Here is a 22,764-nt window from a genome sequence, read left to right as displayed (position 1 = left end):
GACATATTTCCCTTTTTTGTGTTAGCTGCTGGAATGACTCAAGTCAAACGTGTGGCCTGCCTGTCGGCAGCGTTTGGACGGCCCGGCTCGCACGTTACGTAGTGGCCTCCCTGGACTCCATTTTATATTCTCTCACTTATCCTGTTGCTACTTTTGTATGATGTTTTAAACTTATTTTTAATCTTGTTATATATCTTGTGAGCTAGGTAAGTCCTTTCTGGAACAATACCAGGTGATGGACAAAATCAATGAACGTTTTGATTACTTGCTGTGCAACCTCAGACAATTCACTTAGTCTCTCTTAGCTTAACTTTCTCTGTCTGCAGAATTAGGATGATTCCTCCTACAAAGACCTGCTGAGGATTAAATTAAGACAATGTGTGCACAAAGGCTCTGTAAATTCAATAGCGCTATACAAAGGCAAGGTAGACTTGTTATTAATATTGTTGTTATTAATATTAATAACAAGATGGAGTCCCTGCCCCTGGGGCACCTTCACCATGAGTGGTCTGGACCTGGGGATGGGTGAAGAGGGCCTGGCTGGCTGGGACCCACTCCTGTGTGACGGGGAAGACACTCAGAGCTGTGTGGCCTAATGGAGCAGCCGCTGCTGCCCTGGTGGGGGAAGAGTGCTGTGTCAGATCTCAGACTGCCTGTGCCTTAGTTGAAGCTGTCCCTGCTGCTGTGCCCACTGGGGAGCCGACTGGCCACAGAGGGACAGGTGATGTTTCCACCATAGCCCCCAGGGGAAGGTCTGCAGTTCCCCGTGAGGTCGTGGGGCTCTCCAGAGTCTTCCAGGATGTCTCAACCACCTCACCTGCGGCCACTCCCACTCCTAACATCTCAGAGAACTTGGGGACTTGCTGATGATAGATGAGCAATCCTTGGTCCATGGGAGGAGGCTGTCCTGGGGCCTGCCAGATCCACGAGCCTGTCCTCACCGTGTCACCTCGGCCCTGCACATATGACAATCTCCTTCTTCCTGTTCTCCATACCACATCCTTCCCTTCTTTCCAGCATTCCTCCAGAATCACTTAATCTCGGAAACTCCCACGCCCGGCCCAGCCACACACCAACCCCTCACAGTCTCAGGGTGCACCTTGCCCTGGCTGCATTCACAGGGCTCTCTGAGCAACAGGAGGATTCTGGGCTTTGTCCAAATGTTAATTCTCTCTCTTGAGAGAATGGGCTTCTGGTGAATTGTATTTTTTTGCAGCTTTCTGTGTTTTTCAAAGTATCTAAAACAAGAATGTGATACTTTGGCTTGAGGCAAAGAAGGGTAAAATGTATTATAGTTAGATAGCATGTAAAGAAAATGGTCTCCATTTTTGATTCTCTCCTCTGTGACTTTAAACTGTAGGACTTCAGGGAATTTCCTCAGTTTTCCTCATCTATGAAATGGAAATACTGATTTCTTCCTGTACTGGAGAGGTTAAATGAGGTGATGTCCTTGGAAATGTCTTTATAAGCATATTGGGTGTTGTTGGTGTTAGATTCAGGAGTGAAAACTGTGGCAAGAACCTAGGAAGGCCTTTTGTCTCAATGAAATTTTATTGCATCCTAATCACAACCCTGTGACAGAGATTATTTCCCACGTCTTACTGAGGAGGAAATGGAGAGGTGACACGGTGCACAGGGGGTGCACACGGTGGAGACAGGCTGCCAGCCGCGGTCCCCAGCTCCCCGCCCTGCACACCTGCAGGCTAAGGGCTGGCACCTCATCTGCCCTTGGACCCACATGCCTTGCACAAGTCTTGGGATCCTGAGTGACAGCCCCAAGCTGAGTGTGTGGCCTTGAACAGTTCTACTCCCTTATCAGTGCCTCAGCTTCCCCCTGAGGAAATGAAGAGCCAAATCTTCATCCTCCTTTCTCAGTGCCTGAGAGAAACAACCTGAAGTGGAGGGACTTCGGGTTATAACCACTCACGTGGGTATCAATAAGCTGTATAATTGTCAGGACACAAAATCTCCTCAAAGCTTTTCCAAGTGCAGTTTGTTAGGGGAACCAAAGAGTGTTCCTCTCTGGGTGGGGTGGGGAGGGTGGGGAGGTGGAGTCCTTTAGGGGGAAGGAGGAGTGACAAAAAGCCAATCAAGTAAGACTGAACGGGAACAAGCCCCACGCTGCCTCCCCAGTGTGTAGTGGATCCAACGTGTGGGCATGTGTGTGTGCGTGTGCATGCGTGCGTGTGTGCATGTCTGTGTACATGCGTGTGTGCATGTGTGTGTGTGCATGCATGTGTGTGTGTGTGCATGTGTGTGTGTGCTGGGTGCGTGTGTGCATGTGTGTGTGCATGCGTGTGTGTGCGTGCATGTGCGTGTGTGCGTGTGTGTGCTGGGTGCGTGTGTGCATGTGCGTGTGTGCATGTGCATGTGTGTGTGCATGTGCATGTGTGCGTGCATGTGCGTGTGTGCTGGGTGTGTGTGCGTGTGTGCATGCATGTGTGTGTGTTGGATGCGTGTGTGCATGTGTGTGTGTGTGTGTGCTGTGTGCGTGTGTGTGTGTGTGTGTGTGTGCTGGGTGCATGTGTGCACACACACATGCGCGCAGGGCTGCCTGGGGTCTGGGGTCCGGCCCAGGGCCGCCCGGGCTGGCTCCAGCTTGCCAGACTCGAGGTGGGCAGCAGGGGCCTCTGCTGAGATTCTCCTTTCCTATCTCACGCAAGAGAAAACAGGAGTTCAGCCAGAGTTTCTCTGGTAAAAATTCCCCAAATGGGGTTGGGGGAATATTTTTCCTTAGGGAACACTCACTCCCTGATGAGAGCTGGGTGACTGCCCAGTCTTGGATTGGATTTACTAAAAAAAAAAAAAAAAAAAAAAAAAAAAAAAAAAAAAAAAAAAAAAAGCCCTGTCAGCAGGACTCGGGATTACAGAGGCATCCACCGCCTGCCTTTTCCCCTGGCCTCTTTTTCTCCCCAAACCTACCAAAAAGGCCCAGAAGAAACAAGAAAGGTTGGTCCTCATGATTCCCCCCATAAAATCACCTTGGAGCCCTAATCCCTCACTTTCAAAATGCCCTCCTAGGGCCTGCCCTCCCGGAACAGCCAGCCAGCTCCAGAGTTCCCCGAGCCACAGTCCCCTTGCCCCGGGGCCTCTAGGCACGCTCGGCTTGGCCATCCCGGGACGCTCCTGCCCACTCCCAGCCACCCCTCAGCTGATTCATCCGGGCTGCTGGTCCTGGGGAGGTGCTGGGCAGGGCCCCTAGCAGAGTCACTCTGACGGGGCCCACCGCAGTGACTCAGCTGGAGACGGTGCTGACAATGTGGGGGAGGCATTTTCAAGCAGGTGCCTCAAGTCACAAAGCTAGCTCTGTCCCCAACTTCTCAAGGGAAATGCTTATCATGCTGTCATGACACACCACCAGAGCTGTTTTTCTGTCTGGAAGTTGGACTGTTCCTAGCACATGGTCCGATGTGTCACTACAGAGATATGAGTCAGCCAACGGCTTGCGGAGGGATGGACTCACTCAGCCCCGCAGGGAAGGAGCCCCCAGCCAGCGCTGTTCTAGAGAGTAAGCAGGGGTGGCATGGGGACAGCCTCTGACTCTACTCCTCACGAAGAGGGGACCTCCCTTATTCAAACAAATGCAGAGCCTTTCTGCGGGCAGCAGAGAGGGGCTCTGAGAAGGCTGGACAGTGGGGCAGGGTGGCTGAAGCAGTAGCCCCCTGTCTCTCTCTGAAGTCTCTCCTTTTTTCTTTTTGGGTTTTCTTTTTGTTTCTAGCTGCCCCTTCATGTTCTGTCCCTGTACTCTCTTTAAAGCTCCAACCCAAGTATAAACCTGAACCCTACTCCTGGTTCCCACAGCATCCGTGAACTAGCCTGATGATGTAGAAAAGGACTTCTCTAAATGCTAAGGGTGAACAAAAGGAAATAACCGCAGACAATGCAAATGACAGTGCCTTCCGAGTCTTCAGCGACTGGGCTCCAACCCCAAAGGGCCAGACACTTGCACAGGCGCCTGCCTGGGTTCTTCCCTGGCAGCTCCCTGCCCATTTCCGTGGAGTGGCAACCTCTCTTTTCTTGACATCTGTCTGTGGTCTCTTCACAGCCTGTCTCATTCCTGGCTGGGGCCTCCCTGTCTCCTCCTCCCAGCCAACCCTCCTACCTGGCTGGGGCCTCCCTCGCAGGCCTCATTTCGGTGGGAAGGACTGGCTTGCTCTCAGCCGACTGGCAGACACGGGGGGCTGAGATGGAGAGTGGCTTCCCCGTCTCTGTCTCAGGTGGCAACTCCACCAGCCCCTGAGGAGGGGCCTCTTTGTCCTTTGGCCACTCTTCGGTAACGGCGCAAAACAAATGTCATTTAAAACCATAATTGCCTTCTATGGAGGGTGGAGCCTTGCAGATGCAACATAGCAATCTCGGGGTCCCTGCTGCTCCTGGAAAAGGTAGCCAGTTATCCAACTAAAAACCTTTGGAATGTGGGAAGATTCGGCTGGAACTGAGCTGGCTGGGGCTGGAGGGAACTAAATTGCCCAAGGGCAACATAAAGAGTGGCATCGTGTGTGTGTGTGTGTGTGTGTGTGTGTGTGTGTGTGTGTTTAGTTTTGAGGCCTGGAATTTGGGAGGCAGGTGGCGAGGTGCCAATAGGATGAAGGGAGCAGGGAGGAGCGGGGCAGGTGCCCCCAGCAGTTTGCTGCACCCCGGGCAGTGGACGTGGGAACAGCACCTCCGTCACGGCAGCCCTTCCGTTAAGTGCTGCTGCTCACTCTGTGTTGCCTGGGGTGTGGTGAGCGAGGCTTGTGTCCTGAGAGTGGGTCATGAAGAAAAAGCCATCAGAGGGCCAAGAGGGGGACAGCATTGCAGAAGAGGCAGAAAGCTGGTGCCAGAAGAGACTGTGAGCACATACGCCTTCCCTGTCCCAGGAGGAGGCAGGCATCTTGGGAGCCCTGCTAACCGGCTCTTGAGAGGCAGGATGCAGGAGGGCTGGTGTGACTCCTGCCACTCACAGGCCTTGTGACCATGAGCAGGCTGCCTGAGTTGCCACATGTGGAAATGGGATAATGCCAGTCCCCACTTGCGGGGTTGGGGTGACACACTTGGAGCCTGGCACACAGGAGGCCGACAGGCCCCAGCAGACGCCCTGCTTGACCTGCAATCAGAATTCTGCACACAGGCAGTCAGTCCTCTGAGTCTTGTTCTCTCACCCCTTCCTGATCTCACTCCCACTCCTTCCCACCCCAGATACCCTCAGACACATGCTTTGTGAAGAAAATACAAAATGGCTCCTAGAGAAACCAGTCTCATGTTAAGGATGTTGGTTAAGTCCAAGCTGTGTCAAGGCCAGACCATCAGCAGGGTAGAACTCTAAAACGACAGTCTTCCGAAGCAATCACTGGTGTTTCTTAGGCTGTCAAGATTGCGGGCAAGGCCATCCTGTGCCGGCCAGAGAGGGGTGAACGTTTGAACATCTTGCCCTATCCCTTCCCAGCCCAGGGGCTGTCTCCCTACCCTAATTCCCTCATCCCAAGGCCACGTGGACTCCGTGGAAAGCTCTCCATCCCAGGTTTCAACATGGCCCTAGAGAGATCCTCAAGGTCTCGGAGACTTTGTCTAGAAAGGAAGATATTAAATATTCACAGAGAATGAGTAGGTGTCAATTCAAACATGAGAGGAAAATGTGGCTACAGGGGACAACTGATGAGGATGAATGAGGACCAGATGGCCAAAGGGTTGGCAGGGGAGAAGGGTTGGGGGGAGGGGAGGCTGGCTGCTGTAGAGACTATATTTTTCCATATTGTTGCTGACACTGAAACACCATAAAAATATGCTAGCAACTGGACAAGGTTGACCTAGACTCTACAGACTGCCTTCTCTACACCCTCCTCTAAGATATGAATATTGATGTACAATGGGTGGTTTAGGGTGAAGGGTTAGTTGGCTGAAGGCTGAGCCACTTTGATAAACGGCCTCTTTCCACCCTGGTTTTCCTGCCGATGTTGTCTCTTGGTTTGCCTATGTCCAGTTTCAGTGGAGCTTCCTCGCAGGGAAGAGATTCACTGTTGGCAGAGGGGTTGTAGTCTTTGCTCTGGGCCCTTTGATACTTCAAGCCTTGAACTCCAAGTTCTCCTTTTCACCTCTGCCCTGCAGGACAGAGAGGCTCCCGGGCACAGAGTGAAGGCAGTGAGTGGGCAGGGGCTTAGGAAGGAAAGGTGGGAGGAGTGATTGAAAAACAGGGCCAGAGAATCCCCTGTAAAAAGCTAGGGACAAGGAAGGCTGCCCGAAGGGCACACACTGGCTCTCATGAGACCGGGCTTTGGGGTCCAGATTTGCATTAACTCACTGAGCCACCCTGAGCAAGCTGTATGACTTCTCTGGTCTCAACTTGCTCATCTGTGGCAGGGGGAGGTTGGGCCAGATCATCTCTGAGGCTCTTTCCAGCCCTGACCTTCCCCAAGTCCATGAACATGTGGAAGCACAACATTGTGGTCTGCAGAAAAATGAGAAACCTCTCAGGGACTGCTCCAGTCCTCTGGAGTCAGTACTATTCTGGTCATAGTTACACCCCATGACCCTAGTCTCCCTGCATTGCTGCTGACCCAGGGAATTCGATGCAGTCCCTTCCTCCTGAATGAGTCCTGGAGTTCAAACATCCATGACAATGCCCAGGGGGGATGTTTGGCTGTTGCTTCTCTTGTGACCAAATAATCTCTCTCCAGGAGAAAATGTCACTGTGTGTTATTAGGTGATGGAAGCAACAAGACAAGTGCATACGCTTTTTGCAGCAAGGTTGGGGGAAGCACAGGAAGTGCATTGGTGTTGGAGGAGCCGATTTTTGTTGATGCACAAGCTTGTTGCCTAATGATTTCCCATTCATTCTCTTGTAAGAGAATCACTGAGAGACACAGCATACTAATGAGGGACATGTTGGGCCGGGGGCAGGTCAGGGTCGGCTTGTCCACGGTCTCTGCGCTGCAGCAAGCTGCAAGTGGAGGAGGGAGGGAAGACAGGGCCGTGGTCTGGCTGCCAGAGGGAGACATGCCCTGCAGGAAGCTAGCCTGAGTGGGCAGGGGGGCTGTCTGGAAGCTAGGGAGCTTGTCAAGGTTGAGAGTGGAACTGTCTCCACTATCTGGGCCTCTGGCAGCTCCGTAAGGCCGTTTCCTCTGAAGCTGCAGGGAAAGACCTATTGTGAAAGGCCAAGTTTAGAAACAACTTAAATAAGAACACCGGAGGCTAGTAGAGCTGAGCAACTCTGCTCACAGCCAGGTCAGAGCCCTGTCTGGACTGATTAGCTTTGTTTTCCAGCACCACATGGGAAACCTTTAATCCCATGGACCCAAGAACAGCTACTGGTCCCAACTGGCCCACGTGAGAGGGTGTGGAAGGGTTGGTGCACACCCATCACAGCTGCAGAAAGCCTGGGGCCTTGGAGTCCTTACCTATGGTTGAGGGGACTGGCTGTTGCTCAACTCTAGGAGTGTGCGTCCCGACTCCTGGACCGACCACAGAGGGCCCTGGTGAAGGCTGCCCGTGGGACAGAGCTTGGACCCCACAACTCTCCTCTTTCCCTTTCTGGGTTCTTGGTGGATTTTCAGCAGTCCTTTTCTAGAGGTGGCTTGGCCCATTGGGCAGTCCCAGAAAAGTCAAAAGTCCTGTTGGTTTTAGAACTTGGGGCCAGACACAGTGAGCCCCATTCTCAAAATCTGAGCTTTGAGCACAGAGGGACCTCTCAGTGTCTGTCCCCCAGATTTCCTCCTGGTCACTGTAGGATGTGAGCTCCGAGGTCAGGACTGCCATTCGTATTACTGTGGAGCACAAGAAGTTGCTCCGGGCTTGATGTTCCCATCTGACCAGGACGTCCTCCCAGGGCGGCAACCAGCCTCTTCCCCTGCTCCCCTCAGCAGTGAGGGAGCAAAGAGAAGGTCCCACCCAGGTACCCTCTGCATTGGCAGGGGTGGGAGGCATAAACTGGGGGCGGGGGGAGGATGGACATTTCCACCTACTGGCCTGAGGGAGAGGGTGCTAGGGGAGGACAGGCAATGCAGAGAATAACAGGCATAATGAGGCCGGGCCTGAGGGAGTGGCAGCAAATGAACTTCCAGCAAAGACAGTCAGGCAGAGCTCAGGCAGCCTTGCTCCCTTCACACCTACTGGGGCTTCCAGGCGGCCCTAATTTGCCCTGCTGCCCTTTTTTGGAAAGCTCTCCCTCTCTGCTTCAATCCTGGCCGGACCTGTATGCAAGAGTCCAGACACTTGGGAATTTAAGGCAGAATTCTAGGGATACTGGGGCTTGCTGCAAATTCCCGATGGAATGTGTGGTCTTGGCCCAAGTTTCTCTCTGAGGCGCTGCTCACTCCACTCCCTGCCCCTACCTCTGCTTTTCCCTAAGGTACGGCCCATAGCTGGCACACTGCCAAACCCATCTTCCTAGGCCTTTAAATCTCATCTCAAGAGCTACCCCTTCCAGAAAGCTTCCCTAAAATATCACAACCCATGTCCCAACCTTCCACAACTGATCTTCCCTAATCAGGCTCCACCAAAATGGCTCTGGTCAAGGCCAATGATGATCTCCTTGATGCTGAACAAAACAGTCACTTCTCAGTCTTCATTTTACTTGATTTGTCACAGTATCTAACACAGTAGATCCTTCCCTCTGTCTTCCTGGAAACACTTTCTTTGTTTCCTGAGACACGTACCCTCCTGGCTTTCCTCCTATTTCATTGTTGCTAGCTGTCAGTCTCCTTTGATGGTTTTCCCTCAAGGCCACCACATCAAATATTAGAGTAGCCCAGAGGTCGTTCCTGCGTCCTCTTCTCTTTTCTATCTAAACTTATTCCCATGGGGATCGCACCTGGTCTCATGGCTTTTAACACCATTTATATGCTGACATCACCTAAATTTGTTTTTTTAGCCAAGGCCTCTCTCTTGGATTCTAGACTCTGTGTCCAACTTCCCACGCAACATCTCCACTCGGATGTCCAAAAGATGTCTCAAATACAACTGTCCAAATCCGAGCTCGTGATCTTCCTCCCAAGATGGGTTCTTCCTCTAAGGTTCCCCAGCTCAGTGAATGGTGATCCATCTTGAGTTGCTCAGGCTGAAAATCTTGATTCTTCTTCTCTTTCTTTACACTTTACGCCTTCCACCCAATCTGTCAGTGAATACCGCTGGTTCTACTCTCAAAACGTATTTAGAAATTAGCCACATCTTACCTCTCCACCACTATCCTTGTTCAGGCCACTGTGGTCTCTTTTTTATGACAAAGACCTCCCACGGAGTCCCCTGCCTTTGCTCTGGTTGGATACAGGAGTCTCACCCCGGCCAGTCAGCTAGAGGAATCTTGTTCAACTTTGGGTTGTAGAGCCTTGTTAACCTCTTCCGACCCTTTGCCTCTCTCACTGTACCTTCTGCCCTTTCCCCTCCCCTGCCCCATTTCTTTTGCTTCAGCCACACGGTCCCCTGCTGTTCTTTGATCAAGCCAGGTGCCCTCCCACCTCAAGCTCTTTGCATTTGTCCTTTTCTCTGCCTGGACCTCTCTTCCTCCACATACCCACATGGTTCTTTCCTTTCTACCTTTCAGGCCTACTCAAATGGCGCTGTTCAGGGAGGTCTCTCTGAGAGACTGTTTTACCCTGCAGTCTCCTTCAACCCCCCTCCCCACCCCCAACACTCCTATCACACCTCCTTGCCTTTTTCTCTCCCTGCCATTTATCACTCTCAGAGCTACTGTTTATCTTAGTTAGTCACCTGCCCTCCTGCACAAGAGCAGGGAGTGTGTTTACTTCTGCATCCACAGTGCCCAGGACTGTGCTTGGCACCTAGCCCATGCTCCAACAGATAACTGCTGAGCGAATAGCTCCCAAACTATTCCTCCTTTAACTTCCTCAGTTCCCTTTCTCTTGGATCTCCTCCTGTGTGGTACTCTCTGCTGGCCACCCCTCTTCTTCCTTCACCCTGGCTGTGGGTGCTCCCCCAAAGCTCGGTTCTGGTTCCTGAATTCTCCTTCCATCACCTGTATCCCTCATCCCATTCACTCACTCTCCCAGCTTCAATAATCACTTCTATCTTTCCCTTTTCCTCTTAATGCAATTTAAATAATTGTGTTCCTTTCATTACATTTTTACTTGCTCTGAAACCTCTGTTCCACTGTAAGCTCCTGGAAAGCAAGGACTGTATTTGTCTCTTCAAGATACAGTTGTTCTAGGACTCAAGTATGTTCTTGGCAGGCTCACCGAAGACATATTTAGTGGATGAAGATTCAATACACTTCCCTCTTGCTCCTGCCTCCAGGGTCTCCCAGGATAGACCTGGGAGCCTGACATCCAAGGTGGACACTTAGAAGGCGTTGTGTCAGCTGCTGGTCAATGTGCTTTTGGGAGGCTTCATCCCAGAGTGATGGAATGAGTCATGGTGGATCAATAAGCAGATTCTTTGGCTCTACTTGAAAAAGCCTTTTGTGGCCACTCTTAGATCTCATTTAACTTAAGTATGTGGGCGTGAGAAGAGGACGCAGCTGAAATTTTTTCTGGCAAGGAAGGCGATTTCATTCCAGGAGGCCTGCCTTCCCTCAACATGGGACTGAACTGGAGTTGAAGTTGTTGTACTCCAGCCTGATGCCCAGTACGTAGTAACCACAGTGCAAGAAGATATTACACATAGAAAAGAGAAGTTCTCTCTAGATCCTTCCCCCAATGCAAAGAAGATAGAGAAACATACTCCCCTACCTCTGAATCCCTCTTCTTGTCATCAAAGCCTGGCCTGAAACTTTCCTTTTCCAGAACATTTTCCAAGGCAATCTCATCTGACACTGATTTCTTTTCTTCATTTTTCCTTAACACTTGGGCACATGGCTCGTCGTACGGCAGCTTGCATGATTGTATTGTAAGCACCTGAGCCAGTCTGCCCCTGAGTGTGTGCCCTGTGTATGAGGGCTTGGGGGCTTGGGGACCTGTGCACTCTGATGTGGGGGGCTCTTTCTTTGCCATCCTTTCCACAGCCCAGCCCAAGGCTCTGTATTCAACAAGTGCTCAATGCACTGACTAGGACATAGTTGGCACTAAACAAATATCTGTTAAATGAAAGAGAAATGAACATCAAACCCAAAGTTCACAGAAAGGTATTGGGTAAAAGGTAAAGGAATCCAAGTGTCAGCACAAAACCTGCTCCCTGAAATGACCAGCTTTTGAGACGAACAAGAGAATGTAAACAGCCCATAAAGAAAAACAAAACAAAATAAAAAAAAAAAAACACTCTTCTGAATCCCTTGAAGAGCTGCAAATTTCAGGACCTATTTTCTGTCCTAAAGAGCAATGCAACTATGTCCTCTGTCCGTGCAAGGATCATGCGTTCTGTTGAAGACTGGGGGTTTGAATCTTGGCTCTACTACTTTCTCTCTGGGTGACACTGGGTAAGTTGCTTAACCTTGAACCTTCCTTTCTTTATTTACATCTAGTGGACGACCATAGAGTTGTGGTGAGGAGGAAACGTGATCGAGGAGATTGTGCTCTTGGACCCTAGTAGGAGCTCAGTAAGTAACAACCTGCACATGTCCAGTGATCTGAAAGGAGCCGGCTGGGAAGGGGCTGAGTGTTGGCATAGGAATGTGGCTTCCCAGAATGGGAGGAAGAAGGTTGCTGGTGAGGCCTCCCCTGTGGCAGAAACCTCCTGGAGGACAGTCCCCAGGGACTTGAAGAGTGGACTGAGTCTTACTGGCATTTAAGGGAGGAGAGGGCATGTCTGGACATTCTCCCCAGTGGCCTGTCCTCCTGGGGGTTAGGCCTCTGCCATGGTGACCCCAGGGACTGGGTAGCTCTGTTCTGTGAAAGCAGGAGGGCCAAGAACTTCTCCAAGGGAGAAGCTGAGAAGATGAGGCTCTCAGAATTTTGGAGATGGTTTAACACTGAGGAAAATGTAGCCCAGAGGAGGGAAGTCACTTTTCCAAGGTCACCCAGAGAACACATGGCATAGCTAAGACAAGAAATAAAATAAGAATAAGAATATCCAACAACCAGTCAGACTAGGTGGCCTGGAGAGAAGGGGAAGGCCAGGCCTGGGAGTGGCACAAAGGTGACCACAGGCCGAGCCAGCAGTGGAGGCACCAGGGGGACGGGGCTCACGGGCTGCCCTGTGGCAGTGCTGTCCCAGGTAGGTCGTGTGTTTAGTTCAGTTTCATTTACTATATATGATACCACTAGGAGCTAGATGACATTATTCTCCCCATTTTCCTGATATTAAAACTGAGGCACAGTTAGGATAATGTCCCAAGGTCTCCAAGCTAGAAAGTACAGAAACTAGAATGCAACACAGGTTTGTTTGGCACCAAAGCCTGAGCTCTTTCTGCACAGCTCTGCTCATTGCCAGGCGAGAGGCTGTTTCACCACAGAAGTCCTCCCTTCTTCCCTGCAGACCCCGAGTCAGGCTCCCTGGAAGTACACAGTACACCCCATCACCCCCCAACACACACACACGCACACACATAGAGGTACACACACACATGCACACTCCAAGCTGGTGGGGACCCAGTGAGGCAGGAAGATGGCGAGTCCATTAGTGCACTAAACACGGCACATATTTATGGCCCCAATTACAGCCTTCACCTCCCGCCGCAGTGGAGGTGCGGGTACAGCCACAGGAATAGTTGTGTGCACTGGGGTCTGAGGCCTCTGTAGCAATAACTACAAGATTACAGAGATGTTAGCAAACCCCGGTGACGGCGGCTCTATTATAATGATAAATCTACAGCTTTATATAGAAATAATGAGACTGGGGGCAGAGGAGGGGGAAGGGAAGAGCAGGGTGATTTTAGCCAATTGAAGCTCTGCTTGGAGACACAGTGGCAAATCCCTGGGAATGCCTGGGACACCCCCAGGGGCCCTTAGGTAAGCCAGGCAGCAGGAAGGGCAGCAGGAGCGTGGGGCAGCCCTGCCCGGGGCTGGAATGGATGCTATGAACTCCCAGGATTTCCTTCCTAGGCCTGTGTTTCTCGATTCAGTAGAATACCAGTGGCCACTGCCCTCCAGGCCTGGTGTGCCTGCCCCTGGCCCTCCAGCCGGTGGGGCATACTGGCTGCTGTGCTGCTCGACTTCCCTACAGAGTGACCTGGGGTGGGGGAGTGAGTGTCCCTTGTGGCTTAAGATTTGCAATTAACACAGAGCTCGACTCCCGGGTGTGTATTTCCCCTTCACTAGCCTTGATACTCAGGGTTCAGTGGCTGTGAGAAAACAACACATGCTTCAGGCTTTGCTCTTTCAAACCAACGGGGACACCATTGACGGCACTTGTGTGACCACAGAGCAGCCTCCCGAGGCCCCTGTCTCACGGTGCCTTTCCTTCTGCTCAGCCTGTGGGCCACCGACCCTCTGCTTTGGTCCAGACCACCTGATCCTACTGGTTACCCCTTGCCACCCCAGACACAAACCAGCTGCGTGAACCATACCCCTGAATGAATGCACAGGCTGGGTCTCTCCCCACCAAGCCTGGCTCTAGCCATTTTCAAAATATTACTTGAGTTTCTCCTCCAGGAAGCCCTCCCAGGTTAACCTCCCCACCAACTGCTTTCCTGGGTACCAACATATAGTTTCAATTGCATTAAGTAAGCAGCTGGTCATTTAACATGAACGTGCTGGGTTCTCACACTCAGCCCTGAGGGAAAATACAGGAGAAAGTCAAATGTGGGACACAGCCATTTCTGAGCCATTGGGGGGACTTTACAAGAATATGATTCAAGACATAACTGAGGGATCTAGAGAGTACATCGGAGGGGCAGTTGCTGTGAGACCGGAAGGCCACCAGGAGGGTGGCTTTGGGCAGGCAGGCTCTCACACTGGATTGTTTTGGGCTGGGCAGAGAGGCGGGGGCCGGGCCTGCCTGACAGAAGGAACCTCGTGGGCAGAGGCAGGAGGCAGGAAGGTCAGGCATTTCTCAGGGACCAGCCTGCCTGTGCCAGAGGAGCTGCCAGGGGTCCTCATCTGGAGTTCAAAGGGCAGCTCTAGGAATGGAATCAGGCACTTGGGAGAAATAGGAGCCCGCTGTCAACTGCGCTCATCTGTACTGTTGTATACACTGAGTGCTCTGTCATGCCCAGCGACTGTGACTTGGGCCTCCCTGGCCCCCAAATAGCACCGCAAAACAGGTAAAAGCACTGGCTTGCTTGCATCTCTTCCCCCTCCTCTGCTTGAGTCCTTGGCTGCCAGGGTGATGAGAACCATGCCTGCTGGTGAGGCTGCAGGCTGGAGGGTCCCAGGGGACTCACTGGAGAGGAACATCTGGCTCAGAATGCAAGTAAGACAGGGTGTCTGAGCATGGTCCCCGGCTCTGCACCTTTGGAAACTTCTGGGCCTGGACTCCCTCTTCTTCCTCTGCCTGTCAGGTTATTTATATAAGTCCTTCCCCACCTAGTTTAATTGTCCTCATCCAAGAGACATTCCCAGTTGTCCTAACTCTCAGGGATCTTGTAACTGCAGACAGTGTGTAGTATTTGTTGCCTTGCGTTGCCAGCCATTGCATGAACATTTCTTGTCTCTGTAATTAGATTAGGTTTCTGTGGGTCGAAGAGGCTGTTTTCTCTCCCAGCCCCTCCTATTCTCACCTCCCAGTGCCTGGCTCAGTGTTCTCAGGAGGAGGAGATGGGGAGGACTACAGTGATATTGACTGAGGATGATGGGGATGATGGAGATTTGTCCGGTGTTCTTGGGTTGACCTGCCTCCTTTGGAAGCTGAGCTAGGGAAGTGGGGATGGTACAGGGGCAGGGACAGCCACAGCAGTTCTAGGGTATGGGAAGTTTGTGATAGAAAAGCACGTGACAGGAAGGTGGGGGCTCTGGCAGGGAGCAAAGAGGCCCCTAGGAGGGCTGAGCTGAGCTTTGCTTCCCGCAGCCTCTGGCCTCGCCCACCTACCCTGGGCCATGGCCTCACTGTGAGGAGAACTGAGTGGCTTTTCTCTACCTGTAGAGTCACTGTAATGAAGCCACTACCTTAGGAGACCACAAGGGACAAGCTACACCAGAGGTAAACTTCAGAGTGATTTATAGAGTGGAGCTCCCGTGCCTGGGGCCGGTGCACAGCTGCTGTTCTGATCCGCCCCGTCTGCTCACCCCGTCTGTCTGCCACCGGGACAGCATTTCAGGAAAGCAAAGGTGGGACCAGCACTGAGACACAGGACTGGACTGGTCAAAGTCAGCACCAGCTGCAACAACGGGGTGTCCCAGACACTCTTCCTGGGGCAGAAGCAGAGCCCATCAAGCTTCTTCTCTGTGAACAAATCGAGATTCATACCCTTTGCCCACCAGAGCAGGGCTAATTCTCCAAGCTTCTCTCTTCAAAAATTCAGCACAGAGATATTGAGTACTAACTGTCCAAAGGGGGTCTGCGGGCAGAGCGGGGTCACCACTTCCCCGAGATATGGCACAAGGCATATCCAGGAAGACACTCAACCAGTTAGCACTCAAGACACCAGAGGCAAGGCCACTGGAGCTTGAGGGAAACACCCCTGTCAGCGCCCAGCTGCCTAGGTGGGCTTAGAGAGAGGGACACCACTACACCTGCAGGGACACCACTACACCTGCAGGGACACCACGATCTCGTAGCTACATAGCTTCCTCAACCCGATGGGCCGGACCATGCCATCTATGCCAAACCCAAGGGCGCTGGATGTGCCCTCTCCAGCTGGTTCTCGGTGCCAAACCTGTCCTCCCTTCTCTTAGAAGCCAACCTGAGCCTCAGCTCCTTGAAACCTTCCCTGGTTAATTCCAGTTGCTTGTGAACAGCCCAGCATCCGCCTCTCATGGGTGCATTAGCCACGTCTCCTTTTGGGCCGGCCTCCCTCATCTCCTAGTCTGCACCAAGGAGACAATGCCTAAGAGAAGGGACTCTGCTGTGAGTCGTCGTTAGTGCTGTTCATTAGGTCTTTGCAGATATCCTTTGGGCACATGGCAGGATTACTTTGCCTCTGACCTCTTGATAGTAGGAGCTGCCATGTGTCTGTCTTGCCTGGCTAACGAAATGTGAGTGGAAGTGACAGGTGTGGCTTCTGCATGGAAGCTCTAAGAAATGGCGCACGATTTGCCACATCCTCTTCCCCCTGATGTTTAACTGTGGGAGCACATGTCGAGATGGAGCCTCTGTTGGCTTGGATCCCTGGGTAACAAGGTGGAGTGGTGCCCCCAGCCAAGCTGCAAAGCTCATGTAACATGAGCAAAACACAAACCTCAGCTGTCTTAAGCCACGAGATCCTACGATTGTTTGTTGCCGCAGCATAGCTTGGTTCACCCTGATTGATTTAGTCTGTTCTCGATTGCCTATTCTAAGCTTCTGATACACATCAATGCCCTCAGTAGATGCTGCTGTCTGATTCAGTCTATGGGCCTCGCCCAACCCTTACTCACGATCAAAGGGACATAGAACATAATTTTATAGGTGGCAAACCTGAGGCTTAGCAAGTAGAAAGAACCACTTCAGAACATGCAATCAGAAGCAATAGATAAAATCCCCTTCCCTTCCCACCTATGTGGAAACTGTGCTGTCCACCACCGCCACCCGGGGCAGAGTGCAAGGACTTCCCCAGGGCAGTTTCTAGAGTTCCCTTCACATACAGAAGGGCAAAGGCCCATTTGTCTCTATGGGGTGAGGGGGTTGGGGACATGTCCCACCCAACTCAGAACTGCAAATTCTCAGGAAGCCAAGGGAACAGAGCTGTACTCACACTCGTGGCATACTGGATGTCTTTCCAGATGGAGGTTTCCCGGGACAGGTCAGAGGCCTCAAAGAGGTTATCCAGGATGACCTCGCCGATCATGTCGTGGCGGGAGAAGCGGTCAAAGTCGAAGACACTGAGATGCAGCTTGCGGTCAGCCAGCTCCTCGTAGGGCACAGGGAAGTGGAAGTTCTCATCGAAGGTGGGGTTCAGGGTCTTGCGGTGCACCCGGGTCTGCAGCTTGCATTTGCGGTCGGGCAGGAGGTAGATCTTGACATAAGGGTCAGAGCTTCCACAAAAGTCCTTGGCAGGGAGGTCAAAAGCCTTCAGGATGCGCACAATCAGGGTCTCGCTCTCATAGTCGTAGCGTAGGCTGAAGTTGATCTTCCCGCAGCTCTTAGTGGCCTCGGACTTGGCATCGTCCCCATCCACTGACTTCTGCTTGTAGAGCTCGGGCTTGATGCGGCCAATGCTGGTGGGCTGCTCTGCTGCTAGCGGCAGCTCGTTGCCGTAGTCTACGCTGGAGACGTGCATCTGCCGTGGCAGGTGGCGCTTGAAGGACGTGTGTCTGGCGGAGGGCAGGAGGGGGCAGAGAGAGTGTGGTCAGGGCTCAGGGGAGGGCAGTGCTGGCAGCCCTGGCTCATCTTATCCCTTGTTGGGCCCACTTTTCCTCTGTGCATACTTTGTGTGCAAGGTTGGGAGTGTTATATGTCTTAATATATGTAAAGTAGTTGGAATGGTGCCTGGTATAGAGTAAGCTCAATAAATGTTAGCCATTGCTATCATCATTCTTCCTGCTTTTCTGTTGCCTGCTTTCTAGGTTTCTTTCCTGGTAGACGTGACTCTGATTCCCCCATTAAACCGTGAGATCCCTTAGGAAAAGGACTGTCCTTTCTTACCCTCAATGTGGCACTCTTGTCACCATCGTTACCACTACCACCGTTTATGGAACACTTACTATACGGCAGGCAATGGAGTGGTCAAGAGCCTGGGCTTTGGAGTCAGGATGCATAGGGTAATTTTGGCTCTGCCACTTCCTGGCTATATGATCTTGGGCAAGTTATTTAACCTCCCTGTGCTATAAAAATGAAGATAGTAAAAGTAGCAATTGATAAGATTGCTGTGAGGGTGAAGTGAATTAATACATATAAAGTACTTAGTACAGGGCCAGGTGTATAATCTAATGAATGATGTATGTGTCGGCTCTCGTTAACACATGGATTCTTTCATTGGCTCCTCACAACACATTATACAAGTCATTAGCCCTATTGTACAGTTGGGAAAAGTGAGGCTCAGGGAAGGTGAGCAACTGGCCCAAGGCCAAACTCCATCAGTGTGAGCTCAGTACTTTCACTCCAGGCTGAAGACCAGGCCTCCTTCCTGTTGGTTGGCCCCCGGGGAGCCTGGAGAGACATTGGAGGGACCCAGGGATCCATAAGAACCCTAAGTTTTAAGTTAATACAAAGCCTCATGCATACATGCACTGCATCTTTTAAAGTGTTTCTGAATTTAGTGGATTTTTGTCATTATATGCTTCTTGTTGCTGCTGTTTTCAGTTAAAGGGTGCTGTAAAAACTGCTGTCATGCAGGGAACTCTGAAAGGTTTTTAAAGAATCCTCATCCTTGAACTGTTAGCCTTATCTCCCACGCATTGCAGACGCTAGCTATGCGGCCTCACTGACATATCCCTAAACACACCATGAACTTTTATGCCTCTGGGCCTTTGCATGTTCTCTTCCCTTTGCCTGAAGCCTTTCCTTCCAAACACCCAACACACCCCTACCCTACCCTCCCATTCCCCGCCCCCCACACGCCCACCGAGTGCATACCACATGCATAGCCCCCTGCCTCAAAGTTCTCCTTTTGTGGCGTCTTTCCTGGTGGTCACCTCCTAGTTGACTGCCCATCGAGGATCACACCATCTGACATATTTCTCAATCAAAGGATATGTGTTATTATTTCTGCCTCTGGCCCTCACAGGCTGAAATCTCAGTAATGTATTCAATAAGGCCGTGTGAGTGTGTGGGGGTTAGGGAAGGGAGGAGTCCACCCCTCACCTGGTGGATGACGCTGGCTCTGTGGTTTGTCGCTGCAGCCTCGTGTGACGCATGATGTGCTCCTTGACCGACATCTGCACCTCGGCCGGGATATCTGGGGACGTGTGGCTGATCTTCACGGCGGCCTCCAGGAAGCCCAGGGTGCTTGGGTCCTTCAGCTTGTCTGCCATGTTGCCTCTGGAGCTGGGGCTCTGGAGGGCCTCCAAGGTGGGGTTAGCAGAAGAGGGGCTGGAGGCCTCCTTGTTCCTCCAGGGCATCCAGCACAGCTTCCAAAAGAGAAAGAGAAAAACTGCCACCAGGGCCACGCCACACACAATAACTACCACTGCGAGGAGGCTGACAGAGGTGCCTGCCCTCGGCAAGAGCCAGGCAGGGAGGGACAGAGACAGACAGAGGTGGGGAGAAGCAGGTGAGGGTTTTGGAAGAGGGGGCACACAGAAGGGACAAAGACGGAAGAAGAGAAAAGAATGGTCATGAGAAAGCTGCCAGGCCAGAGGAAGAGACGGTTTTAGGGTTGACTCTCGATTGTCCACTTTGAGAAATATCTGCAATCTTGTGTTCACCTCAAGCATCACCCCCTACGCCCTGGCCAGCTTGGGGAGCACGTGGGTTGCTTCCCCTACTGCCTATAAAGGAAAGTAATTTAAATATTTAATAGCAGCCTAAGCAAATGTGCAAATTCCTGAAGCGTTCATGTTTGGGTGCTATTTGAATTTCTATTAGAGCGCTCACTATGGCCAGACTTAGAGTCATTTCTGTATACAGCTCCCTCTCCCTTAACAGGCTGTGATGCCCTGGGGGCAGAGGCTGGCCAACTCCTCTTCTCTTCCTTATCCCACCCCCACCGAGCCCAAGAGAGGAGCTCAATAAACACTGAGCTGACTTGGAGTGAATGAAATTGAGCATAATCTCTTTAAGGGCACGGATTAATTTCTTCTGAACTCCCAGAACTCTGAACATAGTAGGCTCAATAAATACTTCTATTAAGTTAGAATCCAATCCACACAGTGTATGTCAAAGCTAAATACAGGCACACCTGTTTTATCGTGCTTCACTTTATTGAGCCTTGCAGATACTGCATTGCTTACAAATTGAAGGTTTGTGGCAATCCTGCAGCAAGCAAGTCCAGCGGTGCCGTTTTTCTACCAGCATGTGCTCACTTCAGGCCTCTGTGTCACGATTTGGTAGTTCTCACAATATTTCAAACTTTATTATTATTGTCATATCTGTTATGGTGATCTGTGATCAGTGATCTTTGATGTTCCTATTGTCACTGTTTTGGGGCGCCATGAACTGCACCAGTGTAAGATGGCAAACATTCAATAAACGTGTGTGTGCTTTCACTGTTCCACTGACTGGCTGTTCCCCTCCGTGGGCCTCCCTATTCCCTGAGACACAACAATATTGAAATTAGGCCAATTTATAACCCTACAATGTCTGGCCTCTAAGTGTTCAGGTGAAAGGAAGAGTCGCACTCTTTCACTTTAAATCAGAAGTTAGAAATGATTAAACTTAGTGAGGAAGTCATGTCAAAGCTGAGACATGCCTAAAGCTAGACCTCTTTTGTTAGTTAGCCAAGTTGTGAATGCAAAGGAAAAGTTCTTGAAGGAAATTAATGGTGCTCCTCCAGAGAACATACAAATGATAAGAAAGCAAAACAGCCTTATTGCTGATATGGAGGAAGTTTTAGTGGTCTGGATAGATCAAACCAGCCACAATGTTCCCTTAAACCAGAGCCTAACCCAGAGTAAGGCCCTAGCTCTCTTCAATTCTATGAAGTCTGAGAGAAGAACCTGCAGAAGAAAAGTCTGAAGCTAGTGGAAGTTGGTTCATGAGGTTTAAGGAAAGAGGCCATCTCCATAACATAAAAGTGCAAGGTGAAGCAGCAAGTGTTGACGTAGAAGCTGCAGCAAGTTATCCAGAAGATCTAGCTAAGATAACTAAGGTAGATACACTAAACAGATTTTCAGTGTAGAAGAAACAGCCTTCTATTGGAAGACGATGACATCTAGGACTTTCCTAGCTAGAGAAGTGCTTGGCTTCAAAGCTTCAAAGGACAGGCTGACTCTCTTGATAAGGGCTAATGCAGCTGGTGACTTTAAGTTGAAGCCAATGCTCATTTACCATTCTGAAAATCCTTAAGGGCCCTTAAGAATTATGCTAAGTCTACTCTGCCTGTGCTCTATAAATGGAACAATAAAGCCTAGGTGACAGCACATCTGTTTACAGCATGGTTTACTGAATCTTTTAAGCCCGCTGTTGAGACCTACTGCTCAGAAAAATAGATTTCTTTCAAAATATTACTGCTCATTGACAATGCACCTGGTCATCCAAAAGCTCTGACAGAGCTATACAATGAGATGAATGTTGCATTCATGCCTAGTAACACAACATCCTTTCTGCAGCCTGGGGATCAAGGAGTCATTTCGATTTCCAAGTCTTATTATTTAAGGAACACATTTTTGTAAGGCTATAGCTGCCATAGATAGTGATTCCTCTGATGTATCTGGGCAAAGTAAATTAAAAATCTTCTGGAAAGGGCTCACCATTCTAGATGCCATTAAGAACATTTATGATTCATGGGAGAAGGTGAAAATAGCAACATTAACAGGAGTTTGGAAGAAGTTGATTCCAGCTCTCATAAATGATTTTGAGGGGTTCAAGCCTTCAGTGAAGGAAGTAATTGCACATGTGTTGGAAATAGCAAGAGACTAAAATTATAGGTGGAGCCTGAAGGTGTGACTGAATTGGTGCAATCTCATGATAAAACTTGACTGGATGAGGAGTTGCTTCTTATGAATGAGCAAAAAAGTGGTTTCTTGAGATGGAATCTACTCCTGGTGAAGATGCTGTGAACATTGTTGAAATGACAACAAAGGACTTAGAATATTACATAAACTTAGTTGATAAAGCAGTGGCAAGTTTTGAGAGAATTGACTCCAATTCGGAAAGAAGTTCTACTGTGGGTAAAATGCTATCAACCAGCATCACATACTGCAGAGAAATCTCTTGTGAAAGGAAAAGTCAATTGATGCAGCAAACTTCTTTATTGTCTAATTTTAAGAAATTGCCACAACCACCCCAACCTTCAGCAGCCACCACCCTGATCTGTCAGCAGCCATCACCACTGAGGCAAGACCCTCCACCAGCAAAAAGATTACGACTTGCTGAAGGCTTAGATGATCATTAGCATTTTTTAGCAATAAAGTATTTTTAAATAAGGGTATGTACATTTTTTGAGACACAGTTCTATTGCACATGATAGACTACAGAACATAACTTTTATATGCACTGAGAAGCCAAAAAATGTGTATAACTTACCGTATTTTGATATTTGCTTTATTGCAGTAGTCTGTAACCAAACCTGCAATATCTCTGACGTATACCTGTACAAAAAATTTCTCTAGCTGTCCTTTTCCATTGTTGTGGCTATTCAAGAACTTTGCTGTAAAACGGGTATTTTTGAGTGCTGTGATGGGTTTGGAAGTGGGCATTCCCTGCCCAACCCCCAGCCCACCATGACCCCAGTGGAATGGCCATTATTCCAAGAGAGCTGCGAGGGACGCCTCCCTCCACAGGAAATGATTAAGCAGACCTCTCATCCCACTTCCCTCCCCAAATCTTGAGATGAACATTTTTTTTTTTTTGTTTGTTTGTTTTTTTGGGATAGAGTCTTGATTTGTTGCCCAGGCTAGAGTGTATGCCATGGTGTCAGCCTAGCTCACAGCAACCTCAAACTCCTGGGCTTAAGTGATCCTACTGCCTCAGCCTCCCAAGTAGCTGGGACTACAGGCATGTGCCACCATGCCCAGCTAATTTTTTCTATATGTATTTTTAGTTGGCCAGATAATTTCTTTCTATTTTTAGTAGAGACGGGGTCTCGCTCTTGCTCAGGCTGGTCTCGAACTCCTGACCTCGAGCGATCCACCCGCCTCGGCCTCCCAGAGTGCTAGGATTACAGGCATGAGCCACCGCACCTGGCTGGAATGAACGTTTGAGTCCAAGGCCTCTTCTTGCTCTGAATAGAGAAGTCAGAAGGCTCTGACCCAATGGCACACCTGGCAGGGCTTGCAAACAGGTCAC

General features: G+C 50.4%; 1 protein-coding gene across 2 annotated transcripts in view; it reads right to left on the bottom strand.

The window, feature by feature from the left end:
• Window positions 1-18,953, bottom strand: part of SYT6 (synaptotagmin 6) — a 45,914-nt gene extending 26,961 nt beyond the window's left edge. For both annotated transcript variants that reach the window (XM_069478948.1, XM_069478947.1), the window contains exons 1-2: window positions 18,682-18,953; window positions 16,634-17,192 (exon numbers count right to left, since the gene is read on the bottom strand). In XM_069478948.1, the coding sequence (XP_069335049.1) occupies window positions 16,634-17,192; window positions 18,682-18,938 (816 nt within the window). In that variant the 5' untranslated portion in view covers window positions 18,939-18,953. The remainder of the gene's footprint in view (window positions 1-16,633; window positions 17,193-18,681) is intronic.
• Window positions 18,954-22,764: the final 3,811 nt, after the last annotated feature.

The sequence above is a fragment of the Eulemur rufifrons genome, chromosome 8, assembly GCF_041146395.1.
Source record: "Eulemur rufifrons isolate Redbay chromosome 8, OSU_ERuf_1, whole genome shotgun sequence".
NCBI lineage: Eukaryota > Metazoa > Chordata > Mammalia > Primates > Lemuridae > Eulemur > Eulemur rufifrons.
This window is presented reverse-complemented; position numbering and strand designations above follow the sequence as displayed.